This window comes from Wyeomyia smithii, chromosome 1, assembly GCF_029784165.1.
Source record: "Wyeomyia smithii strain HCP4-BCI-WySm-NY-G18 chromosome 1, ASM2978416v1, whole genome shotgun sequence".
Classification (NCBI taxonomy): domain Eukaryota; kingdom Metazoa; phylum Arthropoda; class Insecta; order Diptera; family Culicidae; genus Wyeomyia; species Wyeomyia smithii.
This window is the reverse complement of record NC_073694.1, coordinates 15,457,651-15,481,799: the sequence shown is the minus strand read 5'-3', so window position 1 is coordinate 15,481,799 and position 24,149 is coordinate 15,457,651. Positions and strand designations below refer to the sequence as shown.

The 24,149-nt window shown below is 37.3% G+C and overlaps 1 protein-coding gene across 5 annotated transcripts in view; it reads left to right on the top strand.

Annotated features, from left to right (window-relative positions):
• Positions 1-24,149, top strand: part of LOC129718983 (eye-specific diacylglycerol kinase) — a 431,099-nt gene that overhangs the window by 270,413 nt on the left and 136,537 nt on the right. For 4 of the 5 annotated variants that reach the window (XM_055670277.1, XM_055670281.1, XM_055670276.1 and 1 more), the window contains one exon: positions 8,070-8,090. The exons of the other annotated variant lie outside the window; for it this stretch is intronic. In XM_055670277.1, the coding sequence (XP_055526252.1) occupies positions 8,070-8,090 (21 nt within the window). The remainder of the gene's footprint in view (positions 1-8,069; positions 8,091-24,149) is intronic. 5 annotated transcript variants of the gene reach the window in all.

Sequence of the window (24,149 nt, the reverse complement as noted above, 5' to 3'; positions counted from 1 at the left end):
CCACACTTTAATCCAAATCTACGCCAAATTCGACTTCAATCCAAATCTTCTTCAATTCAAAACCTAACTCAAATCCTATCTAAATCCAAAAAAGTTTAAATTCATTTAAATTTCAATTCAAGCTTAAATCACAGACAAACAGACGAAATAAAAAACCTGAAAAATCTTCGTCTTTATTCAAAACGGTACACTCATGCGCCATCATGTGAGCTTATTGCCAACTAACTTACTCTCTTGAAATAGTTTTTGTCTTTGATAATGAGTCCAGAGTCCAGAGTCCACGGAAGTCACAAAACTGAATGCAATGCTGAACTGCACCATGCAAAATATTCAAAAACAACCCCAACAGAAATAAAAAAATATATGGAAAAATTTAGGAATCGAACAGAATTGAAAAAATTGCAAAAGATTGGGTTTGTAACTGAAATAAGTCATTTTTTCATAAATCACGTTTGGGCAACCTGAAAACAGTTTTTTAGAAAGTCGAAATGTTTTACAAAAATGCTATAAATAACATTATCTTTCAATTTAGGGCTGAGCACCTTGACTTTTTCAACATCGATTTTTTTGGGACACCCTAATGTACACGCTTGCTTATGGCGACACTAGCGGCATTGTTGCCAACTAAGCAGAATTTCAAAATAATCGTTTTTTTTTCTGGTCCGTGAAAATGTCATCGAGTGGCACGTCTGTTTGTCTGTGGTTAAATGGTGAAAAATGAGCCAAATTTAGATAAATGAATAAAGAATAAAAAAAAGTAAACAAAGCAGCGGAATAGAGAAGGAAAAAAAGAAAGAAAAAAAGTAGAAAGTGAAAAGCAAAAAAAAAACATGAACAAAATGAGACAATAATGAAAGGATAAGAAAAGTGAGAAAATAGAACAAAAAAATTAATATTATGACATAAAACAGACAAATAATAGAAAGAAAAACGAATGGAAAAAGGAAAAGCAAAAATTGAGGGATAAAAGAAGAAAAAAGTATGTAAGGAAACGGAAGAAGAAAAAAAAAAGTTAAACGCGGAAAGAAGTAATGAAGCGGAAGAAAAAAATAGAAGAGACGAAGAAGAAGGAAAAGAATAAAACGACGAACGAATGAAAAATTGATTCCTTTTACCTGATACATGAAAACATAAAAATAAAAGACATTAAAAGGTAGAACAATACAGTTTAGTCTCTGGTTGACTTCCATTACCTTTAGGAATTGAAATGTTTAGTTTTTAAGTTAATAGTAGCTTTTGAAGTTAATAGTAAGTAACCAGATAAAACAAAAAAAAAATTTTGAAAGTAAAGAGTTTTATTATTATCAAAAACCGAACACAAAAAATGAAAGAAAAAGACATAGAGAGGAAAAAAAGGGAAGAAAATAAAAACGAAAGGAGATGAATAAGGAACAGAAAAGGAGAAACGAAAAAGTGGAGAAAGGAAAAATAAAAAGAAGAAGAAAAACAACAGCAATTTTGAAAAAAAAACATAGAAAAACAAAGTGAAACCAAAATAAATAAAAAAAAAATAGAAGTAGGGTAGAGAAAAAAAAAGAGATAGAAAAACAAAAAAAAAACAAAAACAAACAGAACATAGTAAAAAGCAAATGAAAACTAAGTAGGAAACGGAAGTTGGAATATGAATTCATACTAGAACACATACTAGAAATTGCTACTTACCTATGGCAATGGATAACCATCAAACAACAAAGCAGTGCTTCTTACGAAAACCATTCTAGCTTTAAGTTAGATTTGATTTCAGCTCGTAGTCGGCAGCGAGAATGAAAAATATTGCTTTTAGTTAAGGAGATACTTTGAAGAGTAAGACACAAGATATAATTGACACCGTTAAACATTAATTTGAATTTGTGCCGTGTCAAATAAAAGTTAGATGAAGAAAAGAAGCATACTAGAAGCAACATAAAGAAGAGAATCAAATAAATGAAAAAGCAAAAATAAAAAAAAAGTATGAAGCAAAAATCAAAGAGCTATAAAAGTGAAAAAGGAAGAAAACAAGAAGAAATTGGAAGAAAATGGTACAGAAGAGGACAAATTAAAAAAAAATAAGTTTAAGGAAAAAAGTGAAACAATAAGAATGAATTAACAAGAATGAAATAAAAAGAATAAGAAGTAGAAAAGACAATTTAAAAATCAGAAAAAAACCAAATCAAAACAAACAAAAAATCAAATAAAAAGCGAATTAAAACTAAGTAAAAAACGGAAGCTATATTATACACAAATACTTCCATTATTTTCAGGAATTGAAATGATTCTAAGTTAGCAGTAGCTTTTAAAGTTAAAAGTAGGTTAATAGATAGCACAAAAAATATTTTTGAAAGTGAATATGTTTTTCTCTTTGTGATAATCAAAAACCTAACAGACGAAATGAAGCAAAAAGACATAGAGAAGGAGAAAAGAAAGAAAATAAAACGAAAGGAGAAGAATAAGGAACATGAAAGGAGAATGGAATGGAGATACAATGGAGGTACAGAAAACGACAAACGGAAAACTGGAAGGAGCAAAAATAAAAAAAAAATAGGTCCAAGGAAAAAAAGTAAAAAAATGAGTGGGAAACGAGAAGTAATTAAAAAGAATAAGGAGTAGAAAAGATAATAAAAAAAATAGAAAACCAACCAAAACAAACAGAAATATTCAATAAAACGCGAAATAAAAGTAATAAAAAACTGAAGCTAAATTATACAAATACGTCGGAAATAAACAGAACAAAAAAAGAGAAAAAAACATTATCGCGAAAATTTTAAAAAAAAAACAAAAGAAAATAAAGAACAACCCCCTGAAATAAAAAAAAATGCAAATGGCGAAAATTGAAAGAGGAGAAAATTTATTTAAATGGTAAAGTTAAAATGCAAAATGTAAAGAAACAACATAAAACATTAGTGAAATCCAATACACATCCAATCCAATAAAGAAGAAAAATTAGAAAACAGAATAGCGCGAATGAATGAGAACGAAAGCAAAAGAAAGAAGACAAGACATGTAAAAAAAAGAAACAAGAAAAAAAGGATAAAATAGTAAGACGTAGAACGGGAAAGAGATAGAATGCTGATATAAACCTAACAAGGAAAGGAATAACAAAAGAACGGGAATAAGGGAAACAAAAGTTGGATAATAAATGATAGAACAAAGTAAGAATGGAAAAGGAAAAATTAAGTGAAAAGAAAAAAGAAGCAGAAAGAAGCAGCAATAAAGTGTAAGAACGAAATAGAAGCGAAAGTTAAAGGAAAACAAGAGAAAAACAAAGATAAGAAAAACGAATAAAAAAATATTCAAAATGTAAATGTAAATGTAAACATCCCGAAAGAAAAAAGTGTAAAAAAAGCAAAGCAAAGAGATTGAGAAAGGAAAAAGGAAGAAAATGAGAAAAAAAAAATAAGAACAGAAAAGTAAAAACGAAAAAGCGGAGAGAAAGAGAAAAAAAGGTAAAGAGAAGGGAACAAAAATTAAATTTAGGAAGAAAAAAACGGAAAGGATATTAAGTGGAAAACGAGAGGAAAAAAAGAGAATAAAGTAAAAAGAATAAATAAGGTAGAGAAAACTGGAGAAAAACTGAATAAAAAAAATTAAGTCAGAAACGAAATGGAAGCAAAAGTAGAAGCATGAAAACAAAACAAATAAATAGATGGAGGAGAAAATATATGTGAAGCGGAAAAGTCAAAATGAAAAATGAATAAAGCAATCTAAATACAATCTAAAATATTTGCGAATATATGAATTAACAAAATGAAAATGAACAAAAATAGAAGCGATAATTGTTTTCAGATAAAATGCAATCCGAATCTCCAAATCCGATAGTTGAATTGTGCAAAAATGAGCATAATTTAGATAAAAAAAATATAATTACAATAATTATAGCCGAAAAAAAATGAAAATTAACAGAAAGAATAGCACAAAGTCAAAAAAAAAAAAAACAAAATAGTGCAAACAACAAATGAAGGAAAAAAATAACAGAAAAATGAGAAACCAAAAAGAGATGAAAAATGAAGAAATGAATAGAGACTGAAATGAAATAAGAACAAAACATAAGAATTAGAAAATTTAAAAAAGGATGAGATAAGGGGCCGTTCGATAATTATGTAACCATATTTTTTCACTTTTTCAACCCCCCTCCCCTCTTCTCCCTTGTGAGACATCGTAAGATTTTTTGATACAACCCCCTCCCCCCCCCCTCCCCCAAATAACAGAGATTGCGGAAAGAGAAAAAAATGCACAAATGAAAATAGAATCACAAAACTTGATAGATAGAAACAAAAATAAAAGAGCGAATGGAGAAAAAATTGAAAACCCATAAACAGAAGTTAAACGAAGAATTCTATAGGAACTGGAACGAAATAAGGAAAGAATAAAGTAAAAAAATAAACAAAAAGAAATGAAAAGCAAAAAGGAGAAAAACAGAAGAAAAATGAACAGAGATTGAACAAAAATGCACAAATAAAAATGGAATCAGATAAGTTAATGCAAAAAATCTGAAAAAGGTAAAAATAGCATTAGAGAAAATAACAAAAAAATGGAGAAGGAAAAAAGGGAATGAAACAAGATAAAAAGAGAGAAACTAACATAGCAGAGAGTAAACCGAAAAAAAAACTCAAAGAAAATGAAAAGGAACAAACAGAAATTGTGGAGAAAAATGGAGGAAAAATTTAAAACCTACAAAGAAATCGAAAATGAAGAAATGGATATGAAATGAAACAAGAACAAAAAAAAGTAGAGAATTTAAAAAAATGCGTTGAATCGGAAGAAGAAAAATTATTAGTGAAATGAAAAAAGAAAGGGAAAATATGTAATAAAAGAGGACAAAAAGATAAAGAAAAGCAAAATGCAATCAGAAGCAGAAAGAAAAAAAGAAAGAAGAAAAATGAAACAACAGAGATTAGGGAAAGAGAAAAAGATCGCAAATAAAAATAGAATCAGAAAAAAAATATTCATAGAAACTTAAAGAGACAAAACATTAGTATTGAAGGAAAACTAAAGCGATAGAGAAGTAGAAAAAGAAAAAAACGGAAAAGAAAAAGAATAAAGATTAAAAAAAAAGAAAAAATATCACAAAAGAAGATTATAATAAAATTCAAAATAACGAAAGAAAAATTAAAAAAAAAACAAAAACCGAACAGAAAAGGAAAATAAAGAAATTAATACAGGCTGGAATGAAATAGAAAAAGAACGAACAAAAAGTGAGTAGAAAATGAAAAAGAAAGAATGATGTGATTATACTTAAACAGAGAAACTATACAAGAGGAGATATGCGTAATAAAAGAAAACAAAAAGCAATTGAAAATAGAAAAAAAAAGAAAAAAAGGAACAATGGAATAAGAGAGATTGAAGAAAGAAAAATCGATGACCAAGCGAAAATTTAATCAGAAAAATATTAATTAATAAATAATATTATAGTATTAATAATATAGTAATCCAAATCAGAATAACTAAAAAAGACAAAAAAACTAGTATCAAAAGAAAAACATAGAGAGAGGGAAGGAAGAAAGGGAGGAGAGGAGACGAAAAGAGAATATAAAAGAAAATGCTAACATAACAGAGAGTGAAACGAAGAAAAACTGAAAAAAAATGACAAAGAGCTAAAGAAAAAATGGAGAAAAAATGGAAAACCTGAAAGAGAAGGAAAAAGAAGATGTTAATAGAAACTGAGATGAAATAGAAACAAAATAGAGAAAGTAGAAATTCAAGAAAGAGATAATCTTAAAAATGAAAAACTATAACAGAAATGGAAAAAGAAAAGATATGCGACAGAAGAGGACAAAAAGAAAAAAAAAGCAAAAAGGAACAAAAAGCGGAAAGGAAAAAGAAAAAAGAAAATAAATGAAACAACAGAGATTGTGGCAGAAGCATACGAATAGAAAAAGGAAATAAGAAAAAATATTCCGTAGAAACTAGAAAAAAAGAGAACTCGTTTTAAATAAAATCAAAGAGATACGGAAAGGAAAAAGGAGAAAAAGTTAAGAATAAAAGTTTTAAAAGAGAAAAACTAACAGAACAGAGAGAAAAACGAAGAAAAAAGAATAATAAAAAAATTAAAAAAAATGAAGAGTAACGAGAGAAAAAATGGCTAAAAAGTGAAAAACCAAACAGAACAGGGAAATGAAGATAAAAACAGATACTAGAATGAAATAAGAATTTTAAAGAGGAAGTAGAAAATTAAAAACAGAGAATGATTAGATAGAACTGTAAAGCAAAAATTATAAAGAAAAAGAAAGGAGACATGTGTAATAAAAGACGGTAAAAAAGAAATGGGAAGCAAAAAGCAATGGAAACCTGAAAGGCGAAAGTAAAAGGGGAAAAGTGGTTTGTTAGAGTTTAAGCAAAAAGAAAAAAAATACATATGGAATAAAAAAAGAATACATAGTACCAACAGAGAAAATAAAACTAGTATTAAAGCAGAAGTAAAAAGACAGAGAAGGGAAAAAGTGAGAGAAACAAGAAAAAAGCAGGAAAGCAAAGGGAAAAACGACATAAGGAGAAAAAAACGAATAGAAAATGAAAAAACAACTAGGAAATTGAGTAGAAAACAGAACTTAAACTATAAACAAAAGAGGTGAGAACGAAACAGAGCAGAGAAAAATATCGAAAAGCAACTAGAAAGAAAAAAAGAAATATTGAAAAGCAGAGAAAACTGCAAAAAAGAAATTCAAATATATAATAAATTTAGAATTTAGATAAGATGAGAAACAAAAAATTAAATCGAGGAAGATAAAACGCAACTGAAATTACAGAAATCTATACATATTTTAAAGCATTTGCGTGGATTTCTTTTAAGCATTAATCTGAAACAAAAACCAAATTTTTATGATTTTAATTAAAAACAATATAGCACGATTAGCCTTGGGGCTAATAGCGGTCTCGATCAACTAGATTAGTTGAGAGAATTCGTTATCGATGATTTTAATTACAACATATAAAAAGAGAAGGGGTGTGAGAGAAGAAATTGAAAAGAGAGAGAAAGAATGGAAGAGAGAGAAATGGAAACCAGAAAATAGAAAAAATGAGAAAAGTAACACACGTGAGATAACGGAAATAGAAAAAGATGTACAAATAAAAATGAATACGGAATGAATGAATAACTAGTACTAAACAAAAACCAAAGAGAAAGAAGGAAGGAAAACAGGGGAAACGGGGAAAAGAAAAGAGCAGAAAAGAGAGAAGTTACACTGAGCTATGTAGCTAACACAAGAGAAACAGAGAGAGAAATCCAAAAAAAGAGAAAAAACTACTTGTATATGAAAAAGAGAAAAGTGACTAGAAAACTAAGGAGAAAATATCAATTATGAACGAATGAGTAGAAAAGAAACGGAGCGTAGAAAAAAAATTAAACAAGTAACAAAATACTTGGAGAAGTAACTAGGAAATAAAAAAAGCCAAAACTACAAAATCGAAATCAAAGTTTAAATTGTTCAAATTGAAGTTCAAATACTCAAATCGGATTCAAATCTAAACTCTAATTTGCTTGATTAAAATGTTCTAATTTCAGTCAAATCTTAATACCTAATCCTTATGCAAATCTAATCCAGATTCGAAATTTGAGCTCAATAACATTGTTTAATACATATTCAACGATTTCTAGGAATTAGTTTTTTGCCACTAACCTTTGCTGTCTTTGCATTAAACTTATTTTTGTAAATTTTCCAACAAGAAAGAAATATTTCCAAGAAATCATGCCCCAAACCAATCATTCAAGTTGTTTATTTCGTTGCAATTTCGCGATCAAAAGCCTCCCGACAAGAGGAAAACCAAAAAGTTTCCAGCCATGACTGCGGCGGCGTACGGAAGAAAGATTTTTTTTTTACATTTCATAGGTCTGCTTCACCTTGGTCTGCTGCTGCCTTTAGTACTGCAGAAGTAAACTTGTTCCGCTCTTTGTGTTTCTTTTCAGAACAGGCAATTAATTGCATGACCTCCGGTTAGCTTCGCATGCCTACTCACATTTCTTGTTTGTTTTCGAGCCCACGCGAAAGCCTCGCACAAAGCAGATTTTTCCGCTTGATTAAAATGTTGTTTCGTATTTTTTTTTTATTATTTTCTTTTGCATTACTTTTTTTTTCTTTCTTATTTTCTATTTACAGATTGTTCTCCTTTTTTTCTCCGTGAGCATCGCCGCACGAGCAATCATGATCCAAGTTGTATACAGTCCTTTTTTGTGCTCGCTCGTTTGAGCAGATTTAATTACCAACCAACCGCCGACTAGGACGCGGAAGTAGCCGTTTTTACTAATAAAACGTATTTTTCTTCTTCTCTTTTCCCCACTTTCTGTTGCTGCGCTGTTTCCGGTGTGAAATATCTACCCCTTCTTAGGTGAGTACCAAACTTTCGCCTTGTATTTATTTCGATTCCGCGAGAGCCCAGGAAGGAACTAACTAAACGTAACGACGCATAAACACAAACACACATTTTATGTAACTTTACAACTAAAAGCTTTCAAGATTGTTTACTCTTTCTTTCGGCCAACCAAACGCACAGGCGTTCGACGGGGGCCAAAGGACAAGGATGATAATTTCAATGGCGCCTAATGCCGCCATTATCAGCTTACCGATTTCCCGTTAAACTCGAGAGGATGGCCGTTGGGGGTGTGATAATTCGGGATGAAATATTTTTAGTTGCACAGAATGAAGCATCGGCAATCAAACTTTTCTTAATATTTGGATAAAAACATAGTAAAAAAATACGTTTTTGTTAAACTTAATGATCAATCAACCATATATCTTTGATCAAATACGAATAAAACAAGTTACAAATTTTGAAAAATATGCTGCCTAGAACAATAAAATAATTTTTGTGAACCTAATTTGACTGGCTAAATCTTAAAAATATTCCGAAGAAATGCTAATTGAAGAATAAATTTAATAGAAGAAATCCCAAGCTCCCGATAATTTTTCAGTTTGCGCCACAAAATTCTCAGCGCACACTGCAAACGGCCGAGGCCTCTACGAAGCTGCAATCATAAACACAAACGAAGCCGTCAGAAAATCTTTACCTAATAAAACTGATTTCCATTGATCGATTTTTTCCTTCATTCAAATCAAACAAGAAACTCACAAGCAAAATATTCACGAACACTAATACTTATCTTTTGATGTTCGTCTCTCCTCTAAACCATAGTGTTAGTGCGAGATGCATCTCACGAGCGAGCAGCAATCTTCCTGCAGCGGTACCAGGGGTGATAAGCATCGTTGAGGCAAAATGCATACCCTCCGATTTACAATATTTTAAGAAACATTTTAATAACAAAATAACAATTCTAATATTTGAATCTATATTTTCTATAATCACCCTGTCAATATTTGGTAGCACAGCAATATCAGAAAATTTAAATAAATACAAAAAAAGTTTTTGTTGCATATGGTCTAATTTTTTTAGATGTTTTTTGTTGTTTCCCACCAGCGAAAAATGTGAAAATGTGACTTGTTTAAATTATTACATCACTTGAAAAAATATGTTATGCATTTTCTGTAATGTTTGAACATCTGATGTTTCTTTGTCATCTTATTATGATTTTAAAGATAGAAGAAAGTTTTTTTACAAAGTTGACTTGAATCAACGGAACAGCAACATTGTAGAACGATCTTCAATTTTATCTACAAAGATACGAAAGTTAGATATCTGATTTGACAGAAAATTTTGGTCACTCCAATTTCTGATAACATAAAAATAACCGCCTCATCATATATAACAACTTTGTAGAAGGAAGTTTTTCTCTAGAAGATAACCATCCAACTCTAGATCCAAGTTTCCCCCTAACCTCGTTACCTTGAACGATGTACTTGGTGTCTCCATCGATTCAATAGTGAAAGGAGGCGCACGATTAACGTTCGCGTGACGTAGTAAAATAGCTTTATATCGGTTAATTTGAAAGATAGAAAAAAACTTTCCTCTACAAAGTTACGCAAAATTGACGGGGCTATAATATTGTAAGATATCGTTCAGCTCTATCTGCAAAGATAAGAAAGTTAGATGCAGGATTTCATCGAAAATTTGGGTCACCGTAATTTGTAATTACAGGAAAATATTCACCATAACAACTTTGTGAAAGAAAGTTTTTCTCTAGAATATCGAGCTCTAGATTCAAATTTACCCCCGAGCTCATCCCCTAGAACAGCGGTTCTCAACCTGGGGTACGCGTACCCCTGGGGGTACTCGAGAGCCTTCAGGGAGTACGCGAAAGAAAAATCAGTAATGGCGGACAAAGCAATTTTACTTTAAAATACTTCATGCGTTGCTTAATCTTGCTCTTGAAACATGACTGTAGCAATCAAACAAACCTTAGCTCAATTTGAAACCTGAAGTAGACTACCACTCTGCGAGAACATTCCAAGCGAAGGGCTACAATCGATATAAAAAATATCGCTAAGGGGTACGCGGACAAAAAAAGGTTGAGAACCGCTGCCCTAGAAGGCTGTCAAATAAATAACTTAGCGTCTCCACCGATTCAACAGTGAATGGAGGCGCATGGTTGACGTTCGCGTTGGCATGGGTGGGAGCTTTTATCGCGTAACTGCAATGGCTAGCTTTTCCCTTGTTTCTTTTTTTTTCTTTCTTTATTTTGCTCTTTTTACACATTCCATTGCAGTTTTTTCGCCTTTGTTTTTTTTCTGCTCCAGTACGTCTTAGTGGCCATCCACTAGTAATCTGGTTGTTTTGAGCAGAGATAGGCTCTTATGTAGCCCAAAGAGTGTATTTCCGGTTTACTAAATATATAATTCTGTCGACCCTGCTAGGTATCAGCGTTTCAACAAGGCTTTACAATTTTCATGTGTTAAATAGTTCCAATAATCAGATTACAACTTTTTGCATTTTGTTAGATTGTTGTAAGAACAAAGGAATACCGCTGAAAACTACGCAAAATTCACAAAGGACAATGTTCGTCATTTTTGCTTGTTGAGATTTTCATTTACCACCCGTTTGTAGCCGAGCCCCATGAGAGGTGTAGTTTTACGTCAAACAGATCAGCCCTACCAGAATGTTAATAAAGATATATTTAAAAATGTAGAAGGGTGGTATCCTAGACACGTCCGCATAGTTGACGTAGGACTACAATAGTTTCATATATCCTTTGGCGTCGTACACAAATTACGTACGCTAAAAATCTAGATTTCAGACCCCCTCCCCCCTATGTAACGATAAGTAACGTTCGATATGACCCCCCCTTCCTAAAATTACGTAACACTGGACATCCTGCTCCCCCTTCCAAATTTGCAATTTTGAGCAAACATCACAGTTACGTAACGGTCTCAACTAAAAGTAACAATTTGTTTCGTATATACTGCTTGTTATGCACAGTATCGCCAAAACGTAATAAACATCACACTGCTGCGCATTTGCAGCAGCATCAAACCACAGTTGCAGTTTAATACTAACCATTCATTACGCTCTTCCAAATAAATTTAGTAGCCTTGAAAAAGGCCGATTGCTGCAATTGTAATTTTCATTCAATTTTCGCATAAACGCTTCATGGTCAGGTATCGTGCGATATCCGCTCTGACATAAACAATTTTCCGAACGTTGTGGAATGATTTAACATATAGGTTAGAGGTTTATTATATATAATAGAGGTTTATTATTTCCAGTTATACCATTCTAAAACGTTCGAAAAATTTTATTACTAATGTACGAGAAATACATCTCATTCATTCTGGCTTAGAGCAATCTTTTGATAAGCCTCGCCGTTATTTCCAGTTCCTACAGTTTTTCTCAGTTTCGTAGCACGGATGTACAAAAATGATTTCTTGTGGACATTATGTCGAGCCGGACCGATTGAGCTCTCGTAAAGGCAACAAAGTAACATGTATTGTGTCGTTTTCCGCGGCTTGGAAGAAGAAAATGTTCCCGTTCCCGTGTCGCATGGAAACAGATTATAGCGTGTTTGATATTGCCGTTGCCGATGGTAGACATGAGTATGAAGGTCGAAATTCTGCTGTGATGTCTTATAGTTTGTTTTAAGACACAATAGCGTAAGTGCTGCATTTCTGTTATCTGCTGCCATCTAGCACGAGAACAAGTATTATTTACAACCGGCCCTTCTCAGGGCCACCAATATATTCTTGAGGCAATGTTAAATTTACTTGGCTTGCAAATGCGGAAATTTGCGGTTTTCAGTCTGTTGCACATGATGAAAAATCTTAACTACTTCAATCACATAATTGTAGAGAACCGAAAGGTGCCATTATATTTCACAACAGTAACAACACTGGCAAGTTTGTTCAATTATCATCATTTCGGATAACCATTCGCCGATGATTCTTGTTCTTCCGTTTTCTCTAGTAGAATTGCCTGCGATTTCCAATAATTCTGCAGCTACCGAAAACTCCATAACAGCCGCCAGATAGACAGGTGCTTAAGTATCAACGCGCCCAGCGCGATCAGCCAGAAATTGAAACCCGGCTTTTCCTTCTTCGTCACGATCAGCAAACTACGTGCGTGTAGTATCGGTACGGTCATAGAATGGATTATACATAAAACACAAAGCGCGCATTCCTAGTCAACTACGTATATTCTGTCGACCTTGTTAAGAAAAGAAGCGTTGTGCGACCAATCAGAAGTCGACATTTGCGTTTCGACAAGGCTTGACAATTTTCAATAGTACAATAGTTCGAACAATCAGATTACAACTTTCTACATTTGGACGGGTGCTTGATTGATTTCCCAATCGATTACTGCAAAAATGACGAAAATCGGTTGGCAACTGACTGAGTTTAAAACGTTTGAAATTGGACAATTTTCGTGACGCTCTCGATGTTTTTGGTTTTTTAAATTGGATCCCTGTATTGAAATTGGTGCCCTGTATATGTTGCCGTAAGACGTAATTTTACGTCAAACATATTCTCTTTAACATTCATAAATACCTTTCTTTATAATACAGTCACCATATTTAAACCATATTTAAAAGTCATATGTCTGTTATTTTTAAAAATAAACCGGGCTAGCATGATAAACAAACTTTAGCCTCAGAAATTATTGTTTGCATAGTGTTGCTCAATTACAAGTAATATTATCTTGAAGATGGTAATGCAAAAAAATTTTAATTGAAAAATACACATACAAATGTGGGATCTCTAATATGAAGATGAAATGAATTTGGATTTCCTCTATACCGCCACCGCGGGATGCAACTAGGATTGCCATATTGAATTCATTTATTATTTACCAATTCAAAGATCAGTATGGAGCACTCTGGTTTTCTATTGTCTTTTGAATACTTTATATTTCGTTATTTTGAAAAATCTCAGAAAAACAGTGTATATAGATCAAAAATAAACAACGCATTTCATCTGTACAATGCACCAAATTTGCATACCCTGCTATCTGCCTCTACCGACACGTACAGAGTTTTGTTGTCCCCGGTGGCGCAGCGTATTTGCGGCACTTTCATTTGGATAATCATATTGAATACTAACATTTGCTACTATACGAATCAAGAAGAAGAAGATAAATCAAACGGCAATTGTGTTCCAGATCGCAAAACGACACCTACGCGTTAACCCAACACGCATCACTGTGCGTCGACAGCGGCAATATAGTCTTCACTTGGTTTGCTGCACACAAATGAATATAGAGTTCTTCTGCACTGATAGACAACGAGTGACCAGCGCTCTATTCATACATTGCTCGGTGCAGTATTGTTGCCTGTGCCAGCATCTTTTCTTTGAAGACATCAGTTTTAATAACATTCCAACAGCAGAACTAAAAATGTCTGATAGTGGAGGTGGTTACGAACTTTCCGAAAAAGCGCCACCTTCAAAACATCAAACTAGTCTAGGCTCATGGAAGCAAACATTAGTTGAGTTGGGAAGATTCTGTCAATTTTTTTGCCACTGCTATACAGGATATCACAGCAGGCAGTTGGTGTCTACTCGTGAAGTCTGTGCCAGGCGTGCTCGCATGTGATTGGTACATTGTTCGTGAAAATTCGACCTTAAAACTTTTATGAAATTTTCATTGTTCACCAATGAAGTGATAATGATAACTGAAGAATCACAAAATTGTCCATCATTTTATCAATCCAACGACATATTGATTATTGTAATCTATCATGTGGTTACCGTTTGAAATCTTTCATTTCAACGTCACACCTTGGTTTTAGTTTTCCGCAGAATGTATCTCGTTATAGTGCGGTTAGACGTTGTCCTACGTCAAAAAAGGGACACGTCTCTGCCTCGTTCACTGTAAATACTAGTGTATCTCAACGAAGCAACTTGGACCGCTGTTATTCGTACTCGTGATGAACGAATTTCCAAAGAAATTATTTAATGCTATAACTCTGATTTATGTTAATGAGGTGACAATTTTCAGCAGTTTTGTACAATTCTGCTCGGATAGTTACCTAAAAGTTACGACAGAGGTTTTCACTGGAGGAAGTGCTGGCAAATTCACCTATCGCTTCCTCTAGTAAAAACCTAAATTAATCCACCTAGCGGTCAGACCCAGCCTTTCTCATTCAAACTTTGATTTGTAAAAATAGATTTATATGAACGCTTCAATCCAATGAATGTATATTCAATCTTTAGGTTATAAAATATTGATGTTGTAATCTATACATATAAAATGCAGTTCGGTCTGTCTGTCTGTCTGATCCATATAGGCTCGAAAACTACCGAATCGATCGACGTGAAAATTTGTATGTAGGGGTTTTTGGTCCCGTTAAAGGTTCCTATGATAGTTTGAGACCCCTCCCTCTTCTGGAAAATACAAATACAAAATGGTCCAATACAAATGAAACATACATTTCTGCACAACTCAAGAACAAACCAAGCAAATGAAACCGAATTTGGCATGTGGATGTTTTTAAGGGTAACAAATATGTCCATAATAGTTGGACTCCCCTCCTTTTTCTGGAAGTGGAAATGAAACACAAATTTCTGCACATCTCGAGAGCTAACCAACTAAATGGAACCATATTTGGCAGGTGAATGTTTTTAATAGAAAAAAATTTGTTCTATAATCGACCTCAGGCAACACTTTGGATTGTAAGATGGCAACTTCCGTTTTCTGGAAAACAGCCGAAAATGGCCGATTTCCACCCAATATAATAATATCCGGATCTAGAATGATACACAGAAGCTAAAATCCTAATGATGCACTGTTACAACATTTTGAATTGTAAGATGGCAACTTCCGGTTTTTGGAAAACGGCCTGAAATGGACGATTCCCATTAAATATGAGTATCTCCGGAACCAGAAAGATGGACAGAAGCTAAAAATTAATCACACACACAATCTTGAATTTTAAGATGGTGACTTCCGGTGTCGGGCAAACAGCCGGAAATGACCAAATACCATTGAATATGAATGTTTTCGGAACCAGAATTACGCCCAGATGACAGAAATTGATTTCACAGGCAATTTTGAAGTCCAAAATGACGACTTTTGGTTTCTGAAAAACAGCCCAAAGTGACCAAATACCACCCAATATGAGTATCTCCGGAGCCAGAATGTTACAAGAAGCTAAAAATTGACCTCAGACACCATTATGAATTGTAGGATGACAACTTCTGGTTTCTGGAAAAAAGCCAAAGATGGCCGATTCCCGTCTAACATGAGTATCTCCGGATCTAGAATGATACACAGCAGCTGAAATCGACCACAGACCCCATTTTGGATTTGAATTTGGTTGGCGACTTCCGGTTTCTGGGAAACAGCCGAAAATGATCAAATAACACCCTATATGGGTGTTTCTCCAACCAGAATGACGCTCAGAGGCCAGAAATTATCTTAAATACCATTTTGAAATCCAATATGGCGACTTTCGGTTTGTGAAAAACGTTCTAAAATAACCAAATACCATCCAATATGAGTATCTCTGGAACCAGAATAATGCAATGAGCTAACAATTGACCTCAGGCACCATTTTGAATTGCTAAATGGCAACTTCTAGGAAACAGTCAAAAATGACCGAATAATACTCAATATGGATATTTCCGTAATCGAGATGATGCATAGAAACCAAATCTCCCAGCTGGTCTCGAGGTACGATGCTGGCCTAACAAGCCAGTCGTGGTATGTTCGAGTCCCGGTTTGGTAGAGACTGTTAGTGTCAGTAGGATCGTAGCGCTAGCCCCGCAATTGTCCTGTACATTTAACAGTCGGCTGCGAAGTCTGTGCATAGTAAAACAGAAGGTCGAATTCCGATAAGGAATGTAGCACCAAGGCTTTGCTTTGCATAGAAACCAAACATTGACCCTGGACACCATTTTGAATTTAAAGACGACCACTTTAACTTTCTTGAAAACAACCAAAATAACTAAATACCTCCTAATATGGATATTATTTTAACCATTTTGAAATTTCGTTCGTAACAGAATGACCATTTTGTTCCGGAACAGAGTGGTCTACGTACATTGATCGATGTTATACCAACACGTGCAGGGGCAGATTTAGGCGAAGGCGAAGCAGGCGGTCGCCTGCTCGTCAATCATTGGAGGGCGCCAAATGTGCGAGCGAAAAGATTAAAAACTAAAATTTAATCCACAGTTCCAGATTTCGACCCAGTTCGGTCGAGAATCGGAACAAGCTCGGTCCGGTCTGTTTTATATCCAGTGCGATTGGCTCGCTTCCGGTCCGCCCAAAGTCTGAGAACGAAAATTGTAAATTTTTTCGAGCAAGCGTTGTTTTAATGAAAATAAATCATCAAGTCTGTTTATGAATGTGACAAGGACCGCGGGTGACTTTGAAATAATACGCGACTAATACCGAAAAATAAATTGTATTTTAGCGATTAGGTTCAGCCAATTTCTAACACTTTATTGCTAGTATGTTTGAACGACATGCGTTATCTCTCGCTATCAAAACCGAACTGCCACTGCCCTCGAATTGAACGCGATATGATGGGTCAGTGGTGAATATAATTGGGATCACGATCGTCGTGTGATCGTGTCATGCCTACACACATACAAATTTTGATTACCGATCTCGTATTGAATAATAAGGGGAAATGATCGCTACTGTGGATCACATCTTAGGGATGATCAAATAATCGGCCTTATTTTTAATTGTGAACATACCGGCCGCCTTGAAATTATTAAATTTCAAATATTTAACTATCTTATTCAGCAAAAACTTTAACTAACTGATTGCTATTTCTCTGTTGCAATTCGATATCTGATTCGCTTATGGCTAATAAATGTCCCTTTTTCTGTTGGACATAGTGCTCGAAAATATCTTGGGTGGACTGTATACTTGTTGTGCTGCTTCCGTGCGGAAATGCACATCGCCGATGACCAATGAGGAACTGGTTGCATTCTACTTGATGAAAGGATCGCATCTGCTTCACGACGAGGTAACTATTACTTTTTCGGATTGACGTCTTGCTATCTGCTACTTTCGGATAGACGCCTGGGTGATCTACTAGTCGACTGAAGACTATCTGTTGCTAGGTGTACTGCATGCTGGAGGCTGCAACTGTTTGCTGATGTCGATTTGTAGGGATACACTGATGAGTGTGCATAGCTGCTCGAGGGTGTTTTTACTCCTACTAACGTCCTTCTCGGTTGGGGGATGATGGCATCACACGTTGCTACAAATGAGAGGGTGCTTTTTAAACCGAAAATGAGCACTTTAACATGACTTGCCTGGAGCGGAGGCCTCCTGGCCTCCGCGGGTGCCCACGGCACCGATGAGGGCGACTTGCGCGTCGCGTTGTAGAGTATAACTGCATTCAAACTCCTTTGCGTCTGCTACGACTGAGGCCACCGGTATGGGTGATCAATCCAATTGATGACCTGTCTTGCGGATGCCTTTACCTGAGCTGTGCGCACAGTGCTCAGAAGAGTCCTACGTTTGCTGCAGCGCTGACGTCAAGTGAAACTAAAGAGTAAATTGTGTGCGATACCAAAACCAACCGAGATCCAAAAACATGCTGGACGTCACAGGGCAGACTAAGTACAAGATGATTGACGGAACGGACTGGCTTTTATGATGAACTAATGATGACTTCTTGGCGACGATTGCCCCGGAACCCGGGACAAGGTGGCTACGGGAGATGAACATTTCTTGAGTTTTTTGCAAATTAATATTAAACAACTACTTAACTGGAATGCGGAGGACCTCCGCTTGGAGACCTCCGCGGTGCCGCAGCACCAATGCCCCGAAGACTAACGCTCTTCTGTGTGGGACATATCGTTATCCCGAATAGGGAGGATGCAAATTTTTCGAGATGCCTCTTGTGAAGACACCATCTTTAGTCCGGACGGCTACCACCCGAATGTTTCCATCTTGGCCCGAGAATATGTTGACTATTCTTCCCAACCGCCACTTCTGAGGAGGTGAATTGTCCTCTTTTACTAGGACCATGGTTCCAACCTTAATGTTGTCACGTTTTTGAGTCCATTTAGTTCTGTTGTGCAGATCGGAGAGGTATTGTGATTTCCATTTTCGCCACAGCTGCTGTACGAAGGCTTGCGTTCGTTGCCAGTGCGATAAACGATTTTCTGGTATTTCTTGCAAATCTGGCTCCGGAATTGCCGTGAGTGGTCTGCCTATCAGGAAATGACCTGGGGTTAGCACCGAAAAATCGTTCGGATCATTGCTCAGTGGTGTCAACGGTCTAGAATTGAGGATGGCTGAAATTTGCTGAACCACGGTGTGTAGCTCATCGTACGTTAGTGTTTGGATTCCGATGGTTTTACGAAAATGGGTCTTGAAGGACTTAACGGCCGCCTCCCATAGTCCTCCAAAATTGGGGGAGCGAGGCGGGATGAACTTGAAATCAATTCCTTCCTCTTCAGCAAACTTGCTAGTGGTGTACTGGAACTGCTGTTCGCTAAGCTGTGACCGTAATTTTTCGAGTTCTCTGTTCGCTCCAATGAAATTGGTAGCATTATCGCACATGATGATATGGGGCTTCCCACGAATCGCAACGAATCGTTTCAAAGCAGCTATAAATGCTTGTGTAGATAAATCTGCCACAACTTCCATGTGCACTGCCTTGGTCACTAGACAGACAAAAATGCATACGAAGGTTTTGATTGGAATTCCTTTACGACCTGGGTATTTAATTTGAAATGGACCGCAGAAGTCTAGTCCAACCGACGAAGATACTGCTCCAGGTGTTACACGTACCGATGGTAAATCGGCCATTAACTGTTCGTGATTCGTTGGTTTGCTTCGGTAACAGGAGATACAGCGATGAATTACCTGGCGAGCGAGACTGCGAATACGAAGGGGCCAAAATTTCTCGCGTACTGTAGCTATCAACAACTGCTGCCCAGCGTGAAAATGTTTGCGGTGATAGTGCTCAAGTACTAGCTTCGTTAGCGGATGTTGATGATGTAAAATTATGGGATGCCTACGGGTCTCTGACACGGGTGCGTGACTCAACCGGCCGCCAACACGAAGTATACCATCCGTCAGGCGGGGGTTTGTCGACAATATTATTGAAGGCGGCTTTAGTGGTTTTCCCTTGGAAAGGGCCGAAATTTCTTCTGGAAAACTCTCATGCTGAGATACACGTACGAGCGCATTTTCTGCTTCATTGTATTCAATCGAGGACAAGTCACCTGTGCGTAGGTTCTCGCGATTTCTTTTTGCCGAGTTGTACATGAAGCGACGTAACCAGCCAACCAATCTGATGAGTTCTGGCAGCGACGAACGTAACGTGAAAATTTCACAAGCGGTCATTACTCGAACGGGAAGAGCTGATGTTCTCTCCTCTAACAGTGATTTATCTAGATCAAGTTGTGTTTCTGAAGAGTTCGGCCAAGTAGCATGATCTTGACGCAACCACAACGGACCATTGAACCACAAAGATTGATATTGAAGCTGTACCGGTGTCATTCCTCGCGAAATGATATCCGCTGGATTCTCAACACCAGCAACGTGACTCCATACTCCATTTTTGGTGAGATGCTGTATTTCTGATACACGATTCGCTATAAATATCTGCCACCGGGACGGCAGTGAAGATAACCAACACTTTACAATCATCGAGTCTGTCCAGAAATAGGCGTTAGCGGGTAATTCTATGCTACTTCGCAGTTTTTCATATAGATGACTAAGAAGTAAGGCTGAAGAGAGTTCTAAGCGAGGAATGGAGAGTTTTTTCTTTTTGCGAGAGAGGTCTTCCAAAGGAGCAACGCGAGATTTAGAGGTGATCAAACGCACAGTGACTGAGCCATCTTCCATCTCACACCGCAGATATAGACAAGCCCCATAGGCTGCCTCCGAAGCGTCGCAAAAACCGTGTAGCTCTACCGATTTCAAATCGTTGGTGTAGCATGTCCATCTTGGAACCGTCAGGGTTTCGAGAGCTGCGATATTCCTGCGGTATTCATTCCAGAATGTTTGAAGATCTTCTGGTAACGGATCATCCCAATCGGCCTTATGCTTCCACAAATCCTGCAAGAAAATTTTAGCCAGAACTGTGACAGGACCGATCAAGCCAAGGGGGTCAAATATACGAGCTGTATCCGACAGTACCACCCGTTTGGTGATTGTTGGGTCAGGGTTCCACTGAGGAACAACAAATAGAAAATTGTCGGAAGCTGGTTGCCATATCAGCCCCAACGTTTTTATGGGTGACGTAGACGAATCAAGTTCGAGAGTAGCTCGATCGTCCCTCAGAATCTGTGGTATAGTCGATAGGAGTTCTGCGCTGTTGGAGTTCCACTTCCTCAACGTGAAGCCTGCTGAATTCATGAGCTGTATGATTTCTGCTGCTAGTGCCTTTGCCTCTTCCAAATCATCTGTACCTGTCAGCATATCATCGACGTAAAAGTCCTTTTTGATTACTCTCGCTGCAGCTTTGTGTGTGGCTTCTCCTTCAGATGCCAACTTTTGAAGGCTTTTGGTTGCCAGATACGGCGCCGAGGCTGTCCCGTATGTAACAGTGGTTAATTGGAAGGACTTGACAGGTTCGGTTGGAGAACTTCTCCATAGTATGCGCTGAAGTGATTGATCAGCATCGACTACCTTTACCATACGGTACATTTTGGCAACATCTGCCACCAATACGAATTGACGAAATCGAAACCGAAGAATGATGGAGAGTAAATCTTCCTGCACAACGGGTCCTACCATGAGTCCGTCGTTTAAGGATATTCCCGAAGATGTACGACAGGAAGCGTCGAATACAACCCGCAGCTTAGTTGTTGTGCTATCGGGTTTTAAGACCGCATGATGAGGCATGTAGTACGAGGGATAGTCACTCGCTTCCTCGTGTACTTGTTGCATATGACCCATGGAGATGTATTCATTCATAAAGGTACTGTACATAATTCTCAACTCCTCGTTCGTAGCGAATCGTCTCTCCAGTCCGTAGAACCTTTTCAGTGCGATGGATTTTGAATCCCCTAACTGACTAATTACGTAGTCCTTCTTGGGAAGTGTTACTACAAATTTTCCTTCACTGTCACGTACCGTCGTGCGTTCATAGAGTTCTTCACAGGTCGATTCTTCTACTGAATGCGTACTCTTGATGTTGCATGATTCTACTTCCCAAAATTTTGCTAGCAGCTCCCGAAGATCATGTGTCGAACACGAGTGAGTAATGGTTCTAGGAACTTCAAGTTTACTACCAGGGATACGACCCGATACAACCCATCCGAAAACAGTTTTCTGAAGAGTGGGTCCGTCATCTGTAAGCTTCATCCGCTCATTCATCAGTAAATCGTAGTAGTATTCCGCCCCAATGATGAGGTCTATCGGACCCGGTTGATGAAATTCAGGATCTGCGAGTGTTATGGTATCCGGAATCGCCAAATTCTGCAAATTCACTGCATGCAAGGGTAGTTTGGATGTGAGCCTTGGAAGTACATGTAATTGAACAGTTTCCACGTATGATGAAATTGAGAATGATCGAGCCGCAATCGTTGCTTCAACCTTTCTTGTAGATTTGACTACAGAACCACCAATACCTGCTACAGACAGGTAGCTGGCACCTTCCACTAACTTCAACTTTTGAGAGAGGTTTGTGGTTATAAAGCAGTACTCCGAGCAGGAGTCCAATAATGCCCTGGCTAGCTGGATATTTCCATACATGTCTGACACACGCACTATGGCGGTGGAGAGTAAAACTTGCCTTGTCGAGGCAAAGATGTTGGTATTGAAGCAGTTGGATTTGATTACTTGATCTGTGGTGTTTGGTGTATGTTGCGAATTTGTGTTGGCAATAGGGTATGAGCTTGTAGATTGACTTGTGTGCTGAGTAGGTGTGGTTTGGTTCTGGGCTTGTGATTGTGTTTGCGGTGTGTTCATTGCCTGGGGACCATATTTGACTCGTGGGACGGAGGAATCATTCTGCGATGCTGCTGACGTTGCAGACCTTTGACCAGACGATGGCGCGTTATGCAGAAGCGTGTGGTGTTTCGTCTGACAATGCTGGCACACACCTCTTGTGCACACTCGAACCAAATGCGTGGGGGAAAAACAATTCAAACACAACCCACTTCGTTTCACCTTCTCATATCGTTCACTAACTCTCATCTTCAAAAATTTCTGGCACTTGAAAGCGGAATGCGGGCTCTCGCCACAAAATGGGCATCGTTTAAACGACTGTGTTGACGCATGAACAACGGTGAACTTCGACTTCTTCACCTCCGCATGTGCTGGTCTCAGCGGAGCAATTGATTGAAGGACGGAGCAATGATTCCGAAGAAAACTAACTAGCTCGTCGTATTTTGGAACTTCTTTCGAGCTATGATGCGATTCCCAGTGTCGCAGCGTGATTTGATCCAATCTCGAACACATCATATGTGCCAAAACAGTGCTCCATTGCGAAGAATTTTCTCCCACCTTTTCCAACATTTGCAAGTTTTTATCGAACTCGCTAATCACTTGATTTAAGCCGTCGTAACTCTCCCGCTTCATTGGCTCCACAGCAAACAATGCATCAAGATGCGCTTTTACTATTAATTTGCGGTTCTCGTAGCGCTTTTTTAGCAGATCCCATGCGATTTCATAGTTGGCTACCGTCATCTCGATGGATTCAATTTCCTGAAGGGATTCTCCTACAAGGGATGAGCGAAGATACGAAAACTTGTCCATCGCACTGAGTTGATTATTGTTGTGAATCAGGCTTTGGAACATATCTCGAAATGTAACCCAATCACTAGTTCTGCCACTAAAACTAGGCAGCCGTATCTCGGGGAGTTTGACCCTTGACATCGTCTCGGGAGCAGCCTGTACTATGGTCGGTGTAGGACACGACACTGGCTGCTCGATCGGTTTGGGAAGCAGAGCTTGCAACGATGACTTAAGCTCACAATAAAGGTCTTCTGTAGATTGCATTACCTCGACATTTTCGGCCTCACGCCCTTCAGCAAGCATCTGCACCCGCGTAGCCCGTTCAGCTGCAGCTTCTTTAGAGTCAGTTAATTCTTTTTCGTCAGCATCCTCGACCAGCAATTCTATTTTTCTACGAACGGTGTAAAACTTTTTCATTGCCGTTTCAAGAAGCTCTAGGCGACTCTCAACTTGCCCTATATGTTTCTCTGCTTTGAATTTCTGTAAAAACTTTCTGGCACCCTCGAACGTTGCCAACAACTGCCTCTCCTGCCTTTTTAAATCACGCAAATCACTAGCCATACTTAATTATTTGCACTCTCGAACTAATATATCAAATGGTAATGTTCACTATGTTAGTATAGCTTCACTTCAGTTAGTCTATTATTAATATTCCATAAAAAATGGTTCACTGTGATTCACCGTTGACAATACGCGATCGCGATTCGACTCGACGTCCCACGGATGACAGAAAATGAATCAACCCAATTTGACTGCAGCTAGGGGAACCAACCAGGTGAACAACCGAGCGAAATTATAGCCAGCAGAACCAAGACCAACCGTCAATCTAAGCAGGGATCACAAAATTCGCATGCAATGAAAGTACCAGTTTCCACCAAATCATTTTAATTTTCTACCCTTTTTTGATGAGCATCACATGCTTGATGCCACCACAGATCACATGCAAGTGTCTACTTCCCTCTGACCGCTGATTTTTGTAGTAACTGAGCTCGTCCAAACTGCCGATCGATGTCCTCACGTTGATTAGCCGCTACCATAATCCATCACCGTAACCACGTTATATCCAACAAAGCACTCCAACTGCAATCGCGATGGCGGCTAACCCACGCCACGCTACAAGCCACGATCGTAATGGCGGATCTACTCCACTGCGTCTATTGTTCAATTGTTCCGCGCACTTTCACTAGTCCGCTAAT